At 46.4% G+C, this 10252-nt stretch overlaps 1 protein-coding gene across 6 annotated transcripts in view; it reads left to right on the forward strand.

Moving 5' to 3' along the window:
* APP (amyloid beta (A4) precursor protein) overlaps positions 1–5092 on the forward strand; it is a 188062-nt gene extending 182970 nt beyond the window's left edge. For all 6 annotated transcript variants that reach the window (XM_009894907.1, XM_009894905.1, XM_009894906.1 and 3 more), the window contains one exon: positions 3824–5092. In XM_009894907.1, coding sequence (XP_009893209.1) covers positions 3824–3925 — 102 coding nt within the window. In that variant the 3' untranslated portion in view covers positions 3926–5092. The remainder of the gene's footprint in view (positions 1–3823) is intronic.
* Positions 5093–10252: the final 5160 nt, after the last annotated feature.

A 10252-nucleotide genomic window follows, 5' to 3' on the forward strand; every position in this document is an offset into this window, starting at 1 on the left:
CAGGCTGGAGAGTTGGGCAGAGAGAATCCTGATGAAATTCAACAAGGGGAAGTGTAGGGTGCTGCATCTGGGGAGGAATAACCCCATGCATCAGTACAGGTTGGGGGCTGACCTCTTGGAGAGCAGCTCTGTGGAGAGGGACCTGGGAGTCCTGGTGGACAACAGGATGACCATGAGCCAGCAATGTGCCCTGGCGGCCAAGAAGGCGAATGGCATCCTGGGGTGCATCAAGAAGAGTGTGGCCAGCAGGTCGAGGGAGGTCATCCTCCCCCTCTACTCTGCCCTGGTGAGGCCGCATCTGGAGTACTGCATCCAGTTCTGGGCTCCCCAGTTCAAGAAGGACAGGGAACTGCTGGAGAGGGTCCAGCAAAGGGTAACGAAGATGATTAGGGGATTGGAACATCTCTCCTATGGAGAAAGGCTTAGGGACTTGGGTCTCTTTAGTCTAGAGAAAAGAAGATTGAGGGGGGATCTTATTAATACTTACAAATACTTAATGGGAGGATGCCAGGGGGATGGGAGTAGTCTTTTTTCAGTGGCGCCCAGTGATAGGACGAGGGGTAATGGGCATAAACTTGAACATAGGAAGTTCCATCTTAACATGAGAAGGAACTTCTTTACTTTGAGGGTAGTGGAGCACTGGAACAGGCTGCCCAGAGAGGTGGTGGAGTCTCCCACTCTGGAGACATTCAAAACCCGCCTGGACGCTGTCCTGTGTAACGTGCTGTAGGTGACCCTGCTCTGGCAGGAGGGTTGGACTAGATGATCTCCAGAGGTCCCTTCCAACCCTAACAATTCTGTGAATTCTGTGAACTTTAGCAGCAGCAGATGGCATACAGCAACATTGTCACAATGGAAGTAGTTGACACTGTTAAATTTGCGTGGTCCTCGGGGTGCAGGGATTAGGCCTTTTATGTGTTTGTCCAAAACCTATATGGAATGGATTTGTTAGGCCCCGCTGCTGTTATACTGGTTACATGCATCGAAAACAATGCTTTACCAAACAGCAATAAGATCGAGGAATTGTCAGAAGTTGACTCGGCACGTGTCCTCCTTGCGGAGGGAGAAGTTGGCAGCCCCTGGAGAAAGGACAGGTAAAGCAGCAGAAAGCAACCCAGCTTCTGGCAATACTTGCAGAGATAAGTGCCGTGCCTTGTGGCAGCTCTCGCTGCCTCTCTCTCACCCAGCCCCACCGCTGCCCTCGCCGCTGGGCATCGGGGAGACTTGGGCCACAGGCACGGACGAGTCTTTAAAATGCAAGCGCACGGTTGTATGCTGGCTGCTGAGCAGGTTGTTGTACAGAAATGTCTTGGGGATTTGGGTGCAGAGGTTGAAGAGGAGGCGGGCTGTGAAATTCCCAGGGGTTTTCCTGTCCTTGATGGATCAAAATGATTGCTGACAGCCAAGCTGAGCCCTCACCACTTATCTGGGCTGGCCAGGGGAAGCTTGCATCCTTCAGTAGAAAAGAAAAAGCTTCTTCGGTCACTTCTGGAGAGGCAGGAGAGCAGGGAAAGAAAAACACTATTTTTTTTCCTGCCCCCTGATTTCTAAAACAAGGGAAATCTGGAAAGAGCAGCTTAAAGCAAGAGTGCCATCTCCCTAAACAGGATCTCACTGCCCGAGAGCATGTTGCAGGAGGTAAGGAAATAGATGGATTTAGGGTTTGTTGCGCAAGAGAATTACTCTATGCAAATGCAACTTTTGGGGGGGGAAACAAACCAAAGAGAGAAAGACAGCCTTTGAATGGTAGTATTTTAACAGCAAAAAGGCCAAGTTATATTGTAGAATCAGAAACACAGGGAGCACTGTGTCAGCTCAGCCCAGGGATCCTTTCTGCTGGGCATCCTGTTCCCTGCTGGCAGGAGTCAAGGCTGGAAAGCTCAGGAGTCCCTGCTATGGAGGGTTTCACAATAGCCTGTGAGCAAAAGCAGTACATGATCCTTAAAGTTGGGTATTTCACAAAAATGTGCAATCATTGCATAAGAAAAAGATTTGATGGAAGATACAGTTTTGACTGAAAATGCAATTTCAGAGTTGGAATGTCTATGAGAAGATTTAAAAGGGGCACAGATATGAAAAAAGATCAGAGTTGGGGTTAGCAGTTCATCTAAGCAGTCCGATACACGTGCCACAAAGAGAACCATTTCTTCTCTTAAGTAACAAATAAAAAGAACATGAAGACTGAAGATGGCTCTGAGAGGAGCTATTTTCCTGTTGGTACCATGGGAAAGGTGGTGCTGTGATATAACCTACCCCAGTAAAAGAACGGCTGCAAAAATAAGCTGAACTGCGTGCATTTGTCCCAAGCATGAAGGAACATACCTTTAATCTTTCTCCTGGGTATCAGGTTAACAACTTAGCGAAGGTTACGGTGTGTCCCCACTAAGCTGAGTTATTTCCAGTATTGTAGAGTAGATTTAAAATGAGTATCATCCTTAAATACTTCTCCTTTGCTTTTTTTTATTGGCAGGTTAGAGTAAGTTAGCCTGCTATATACAGCTTTTTGAGAGAATACACTTTCTGTTATCCAAAAGGCTATTTTTATGCTAAAGGTAAATGGCTGGTTTTCCTAAAGGTCAATACTTACAGGGAGCCACAGGAAAATGTTCATACCTAATAGCGTAGAGTCTGAGGCACCTTCCTGATTTTAAATTTTTGACAATGTAAATTTCACTTTTTGCCTTCTCTCTTAAGAGCTGTCAAACACTAAATATATCTCATATCCAATGAAACAGCTCACAAGATGGCTTTCTTAGCTCTGTTTTCATAGGTGGTTAGCAAGATAGCCAGGATACGGTAGGTTTTGAACACACAACAGCTATTGAGCTCATACAGCAGAGGTAAAATACCTAATTAAAATTTAGAGACTGTTCTTACCCACTCTAGTTTGATGGAGTTTTATATTACTGTAATGTTCAGTGAAGGAAGAAAGTAATTTGTGGAGCAGCAGGTATTCAATGGAGAAGTCTTGACTGAGGTGTCTTTATGCCTCTCTTCCAAGTAATCAAGAAAGGTCAATTTTTGTTAAGTAGAAATACCTAAACCAATCTCTTTTGAGATCCAGTTGATCCCAAGTACAGATACCTGTATATATCCAGGGAGGGGAACCTAATGGGGCCTAGTGGGGAGATGAAAAATACATCCCCTTCTTTTTGTTTGTGGAGTTGCATGCTTTCTGAGCCAGACAACAAAACCCAGGGCTGGTACTGCTGGGTTTGATCAGCTGGTTTTGAAGTCCTGCAGCAAAAAAAAATTGTTGCAGAATTGTTCCTGTTGCCTTATCTTTTTGTGCGTATTACTTTGTCTAAAAAGTGAACGTGAGTGTCCAAGCTGGAAGGGCCGTCTCTTGCAAGTAGCTCTTCAAAGCTGTTTGCTGCCTTCTCATTTATTGCTGGGTGCAGTGCTGTCTTGTTGATGATGTTCGTGGGGCTGCTCACAGTCCTGCATAACTTGGAGAGAAGAGTTTTCAGAAACAGTTGTCTCTTCAGACAATGTTGTAGCCTCCAGGTACTGGGTTTGATACTGGGTTTAGTGGAGAAGTATCCCTATCACCAGCCACCTTTATTTTAGACTTTCTTAGGAGATTTGGACTGAGCTTGGGACCTAACTTACCTTTCATTTAAAAAAAAAAAAACAAAACGGGGTGGGGTGGGGGCAGGGAAGAACCTGTCAAACAAACTCTGTCTTGTGTATCGCAGGATGCTTTCTGTCTGAATGCACAGGAGAGGGTACAAAGTATGTTGGATGGCGGTAAAGTGGGGAAACATGGGGTGTGCTGTGAATTAAACGAGAATCTGACCCTGGTTGTTTCTTTTCACGGCAGGTGGACGCTGCAGTGACACCAGAGGAGCGCCACCTTTCCAAGATGCAGCAGAATGGCTACGAAAATCCCACCTACAAGTTCTTTGAACAGATGCAGAACTAGGACACCACAGCAGCCTCATGAGTTGGACAGCAGAATGATTGCTTCACTGCCCATCGGTGTTCAGTTATAGAATAATGTGGAAAGAAAGAAAAACACTCTGTTTTATTATTTACTCATTCTCGCCTTTTGACAGCTGTGCTGTAACACAAGTAGATGCCTGAACTTGAATTAATAAAATCAGTAATGTATTTTCTCTCTCTTTCTCTTTACATTTCAGTCTTTACACTACATTATTAATGAATGTTTTTTGTGTACTGTAAAGAGGTTAGCTGTATTTAACTAGTGCATGGATAGATTCTCTTTCCCAATTATTTATCATGTAGCTCCTTAGCCAGTTGTATATTATTCTTGTGATTTGTGACAAAAATTAAGTCCTAATTGAAATATGCTTTAAGAATTGTTGGGGGATGCTTTCTGTGTCTGTGGGGTTTAGCTGCTTCTCTTTGCTGAGCATTTTTTTCTGATCACTATGCATTTTAAAGTAAAACAACATTTTTTAAAAAGTATTCCAGATGAGTTATTGAAATTCTTTTCCTCTGCAGCTGCATTTTATTGTACAGATTGTTGCTCCTGCTGTATTAGTGACGTAGAAATCATGGGAATACACATTCGTTTCTTTGTGCCTGTTTTATGTGCACACTTTAGGCATTGAAAGGTAAACTTTATTTTCTTTTCCATGTATCTTTTTGATCTTAAAAAAATATTAAAAAGAATCCCTGTTAATTGTGAGCACTTCTGGGGGGGGAAAGTGCCTGCTGGTCGAAAATTAACGGGGATCCTCTGCAGGATGATTGTACAGAACCATTGCTTATGAATTGATAGCTTTCTACACTGTGTTACATAAATAAATTAAGAAAAAAACGTTTGGGCAAGAGTTTTCTTTGGAGGCAGAAAACAAAGATTTCTGCAAGCCACTTAAACAGAAAACATGGATGTTCACACTGAGAGAGGGTTGGGAAGGGATATTCCTACAAGAATCACGGCACTTGCAGTTGGACCAGAGTGGAAAGAAGGCGGCAGCAAGACAGGGTGGGAATGAGGGGCGCCAACTTTGGCACATCTGCCCCTCTAAGACATCTCTTTTTTTTTTTTCTTCTGTCTTTCTTTCTTTCTTTCTTTCAGTTTGTATAATAGTGTTTTAATGTAAATAAATACATTCCTGGAGGAGCCCTGTTGTGGTGTGTTTCTGTGCTGACCAGCCGCCCTCGCTCGTGCAGAGAAGCCCCCTGGCAATGACCAACCTCCCCCCTCCCCGCCTCTCCTCAGGAGCGACTTGCCAGCAAGCTCTTCTCTTGCCACCGCTGCTCCGCTGCTGTTGGCTTCCTGGTGAGATCAATGCCCTGCGACGGCGATGTGCCTCCTCGGTGAGCACCAGGAGGAGCCTTCCAGGCTGCAAGACCATCCAGCCCGGTACTGCAGCATGACAGCGGGTGTCCAGGAAGGGTAAAACAGCACCACCGGTAATTTTTTCCCAAAAGCTGATCTTTAGGCTGGCCTCTGTACCCAGCTCATAGCAAGGACCTCTCAGATGGAGCTTGGAGATCAGCTGATGGAGCTAAAAATTGGGTTATGAAGTAAAACGAGAGGCGCGTGTTGCATGAAAAAGAAAGCTAATCGCTGTTCCTTTGTAGCAACCAGATGAAATAAAGCAGGACTGAGGAAGGCGAGCTAGGAGCAGGAAAAAGACAGCAAGATAAATGTCTGGGGAAAGCTTCTTGCTAACTCATTGTATCTGCAAGCCATGGCAGTCTCTTGCCTGAGGCGTTTGCCTCCACAGCGAGATGGAGCGGGGCTGCACCGCACTGCCCAGGGGAGTCGCTCCAGACCTCGACTAAGACAAGACTACGGTTTCCAACCCTGTTGCACTGACTTGTCCCTCTTCCCTGTCCATGACCTTCCACAAAACCTCAGCTGCTCGGCCAATTTGCCTGCTGCCTGGGGCCGCAGCCATGCTGGCCGGCTGAGCAGGAGGTATGTTCATTCCATGAGGGGACAGCGGGGGGCAGGTAATTTCCCAAGCTGCCTGCCAGGATGCAGGATGCTGAAGAGACACCTGCTACTATGGACCAGTAGCAGGGAAAACTGCAGAGCTTCCCATTGCCCATCACCAACCAAGTGTTTATTCCCGTTGCTCTCCGATCCCCGCTATATCAAAGGGAATTCAGGGCAAGGGACTGGAGCTCGGCAGGCCCTGGAGTGCCAGTGTGTTATAAAGAATGTATAGAACCTCCCTGGAGGATTCACCACCTCTGGTTTTAAAGCTGGACTCTTCAGGCCAGAATGACGGGTGGTGCTCAGCAGAGGCCTTCAGGCCTAAAATTGCTCCACAAGAACCAAAAAGGTTCTGTTTCATAAATATTTAGGGATAGGCTGGTGTCTGCTTGTGTATGTCTTGTTATATAGGTCACATATAACCCCTAGAAAGGAATACATAAGACTCCCTTCTGTGCGGATGTCCAGTATAATAGAAAAAGATCCCGCTCTGGGGGGAAGGCAGGATGTAATTCAATTTAGTGAAATCTCATTAAAGGAGAATTATCAAAATTCCTTTTAGGAGAAGCTGGAGTATTCCATAAAGTATAGAGGGCCACCAGCCTTTAGAGCAAATCCCATTTATAATACCATAATCCCATGCAATCCCAGTTACAGAAAAATGCGATTACTTGGAAGAGTAATTCCCAGACAGTCAAACTTCCTGGTGTGGCGTTATTTGTCCAGTGAGACACTGGTGCTGCTCTTGCTACTCATGAACCAACTCTTAATTAATCATGCCGTTTTGCACACTGATTAAGTGATCAGTTTTTATGATTGCCTCCACATAGGCGCACCCCTGAAAGAAAGGCAGTAACTGCACACCGTGACGTGCATGTAAAGCACAGGGGGTGAAGAAAAGTTCCTGAAACTTCAAGACAAACAGTCCTACGGCTGCTGCAACCCCAAAAGCTGCCTAGCCATTTATCACAGCTCCCAGGTAACTGCGGCAGCCTCCTGCCTGTCTCGAACCATGCAATCTCCTTATTGTGAAAAGATTGTATTAGGAGTGAATAAAAACATGTTGACAGGCTCATAAAATAGCGAAGCTGACAGAGGACAGTCGCTAAGCACCTCGCTTCCAAGTGCGGGATTGATTGGGCATCATCCACTTCAGCAATAAACCGAGTGGGGCAGTTACGTGCAGCTACAGACTGGAAACAAAATTCCACTCCCCAGCCTTGAGGAAATTACTCTTAGAGGGAAGAGAAAAATAAAATAAAAATATCCCTGGCTGTTGAGTTGATACATTTAATGGGAAAAGTTTTCTAGCCTGAGTTATTTTGACAGAATGGGGTTAGGGAGTGCTTGCGCTGCGGGTCCACCAGCCGAGCTGGTGAGGGTGGTCCCTGGTGAGGGGGAGCGGTGCTGGGCAGGGATGAGGGTCACCCCAACCTCCTCAGCTGCTCACACACCCACTGGCTTTCAAAGATGCCGGCAGTCCCCCTCCTGGTTTGCACAGATCCACTCAGATTAGTGAGTACCAGGTGCAAGGTGAACGTTATCAGGCACATGCTAGAAAAGCCACCCTAAAAAACATCTCACGCTCTGGGTTCAGTACCTGCCTCTTGCTAAATTAGGTTCTCCAGCTACAGGGTGGTCTAGGAAAATCAAACCAAGGCCTAGTATTGCCCTTGTAGAGAACAGCTTGCAGTGGCTGTATTTTCCATTAGGTCTGTCACGAACCTCGCACAGCTCCGAAGTCTCCATCCTCATTATATCTGCACTTACCAAAGCAATTTTAAGGCCATTGCTGTGTGGCCAAATGGCTCATTTTTATTGTTTAAACTAATGGATTTTGTGGGTGGTGGGTAAGCTGCTGTTAAAATGCCTCCAGGCAGCAAGATTGAAAATATCCTAATGACATATGAGAACAGATTACAAATAATGCTGCATGCAGTGTCCTGATTGTGTTCCTCTGCAATTTTTCCACCACTTGGAAAGTGAAAGTCTCAATTCAGTCAGGCCAGGATGGCTCCTCTCTTTCGCTGCTTCCCAGTAATTCTCTCTTCCACTTTCTTCCAAGAAGAAGCAAGCACTAAATCTTCCCTGCAGCTTTCCACGGTCCTGGGAAATTTATTTGGCTGACTCTACAGAAAAATCTTTTAAGGTTCTAAATATAAGTATTGGGATTTACATAGAGGTAATAAAATATTCTGGCTTTCATGTGATTCTTAGTTAAAACAGAGTTGACTTTGGACGTTGAATTAGAGAATGAGTCTCCCTAGCTAGTACCTCCTGGGTTTGTAACCCAGTTTCTCTAGGGTAGCTCAGTGAAGAAAAGCATCCACACCAATTTCAGACAGAATATCACCTAGATCAAAATATAGACATTCCTCTTTCAAAATGTTGCTAATAGATAAAAAAAAAAAAAAAACAAAGAGAGAGAGAGGGGAAAAAAATAGCTGGCAGAGGGCAGACTCCCCTCAGCAGGGGCTGACCAGCACCTGCAGGAAGCAGATCCTTGAAATAGCAGTGACGCTGCTGCTGGTCCAAAACGGGACATAGTAATATGGCTATTTTGAGTCCCTGATCACCACACCGGGTCCATCTAACTATGCCTACGTGCTGCTTCAGGCTATAGCTCAGGAGAGCATTTCCAGTGCAGGATCATTTTTCTGTTTCACTGGGGGGTTGCGGTGAGGGGTTGGGAGAAAGGAACAAAGTCCCGTTTATGCTATATGCTGCTTCTCTAAAAAGGGTTTATGAAAAAAGCCCTGCACCCCTCCAGCCTTTGCACAGAGATGGGACCAAACCCAGGCTGTGGCAAGTGGTGCTCCCTGCCAGGCTGGCAGGAGGGAACCAAACTCCAGACACGCAGTACGATTTCCAGAGCCCTTTGGAGATACCTTTTTTTATGACCTTTTTGCATGCTAAGAAGCCATCTGGCCCTTGGGGAGAGGGCTGTACCTGCTGTGGGTGGTGCAGGTCGGCCCTGGGGCAGTGGGCCATGCAGACCCTCAGCCTAGTGTCTCTGGCACATGGCTGGCGCAGTCGTCTGTCACTGTGTTACAATGGCAGCACAGTGGCCACCGCTCACCAGGAACGGGCACTCCCTGCCATGAGGCTACTGGCCCCCATGAAGCCCCTGGAACTGCAGGCCCCGGGCACCCCTCTGAGGGCTGCCTGGAGGGGGGATGCTTAACCCTGTGCTTCCACCTGCCCTGCAGCTGTGCTGGCCCACACCGGCCATGTCAAATACACTCCTCCTTCGCTGAACCTTAATGGATCGGCGTCACAGCTGGGGGTAGCTGCAATGTGCTGGTGACACAGGGGTGCACCGCCATGGCAGGCTAGATGGGATCCAGCCCCGTAGTGACAAGTTTGATGTTATGATGCCGTATCAGCAGTAGCAAGGGCTGGAGACTTGCTCCATGTCTTACACGCCTGTGGCCTGGTGACTACCTGGAGGGACTCTGCTGATTGGCACCGTAAGGGCCAGATCTGGGGGGCTGAACCATGGCCAAACTGGCTTTAGCGCCTGGGGAGCCATTATGGAGCCCCTGGTCTGCTGCCAGTGTGCTCTGGCACAGCACCACAAAAGGTGATCGTCACCTGCCTTGCAGGTGTGATCGTTAGAAACCCCTTATTTGCAATTAGCCCAGTCTTTTTTAAAGTATCATTTGTACCCATTACCTCTACGGAGTGTTGTAATATGGTTTGTCTTTTGTTTTTCTGGCATAGAAAACCTGCACTGCCAAGGCACTTGGCTGGTTTTGACAATAGGATTGCTAGAAAATCTACCATTAAAGTCTATGGGCTGCCAAAATTCAATAGCCAAAAGAGTTTAAGAGTCAACAGCCTGTGTTTTGCAAAGCCTAAATTTTACATGATTGATTGGTACAAAAAAAAAATATATATAAGCTAGATATAGAGAATTAAACACTCTATTCAATGACCCAGAATAGGTGTTATCCTTAAAAGCCTCCATAAATGAAGAGGATGTCAGGAGGACCAAGCTGATGACAGGCAGCAAAGACGAGCTGCTTTCCTTCAAGGAAAGCTGGTCAAACCTCCCTCTGCTGCTTGCCAAGCCCTGAAGCCCAGTTCTGGCCTGATCCAGAGAGAGTGTCAGGGCATCCTCTATCAAATCTGTTGACACTGGTGCACACTAAAGGTTAATGCGCCCACAGAGAGTGGAGCAACTCTCAGCCTCTTCTGAGAGGAGGCAACACGTGGACCCACAAAAAGATATCATCCCAACCCCATCTATGATCTGTAGTTTATCCAGAAAACAACCAACACCCCTACCTTGACCCTCTTCAATGCATAATCAGTGCCCTCAGCAGGGACCAG

The sequence above is a fragment of the Charadrius vociferus genome, unplaced genomic scaffold (assembly GCF_000708025.1).
Source record: "Charadrius vociferus isolate BGI_N301 unplaced genomic scaffold, ASM70802v2 scaffold201, whole genome shotgun sequence".
NCBI lineage: Eukaryota > Metazoa > Chordata > Aves > Charadriiformes > Charadriidae > Charadrius > Charadrius vociferus.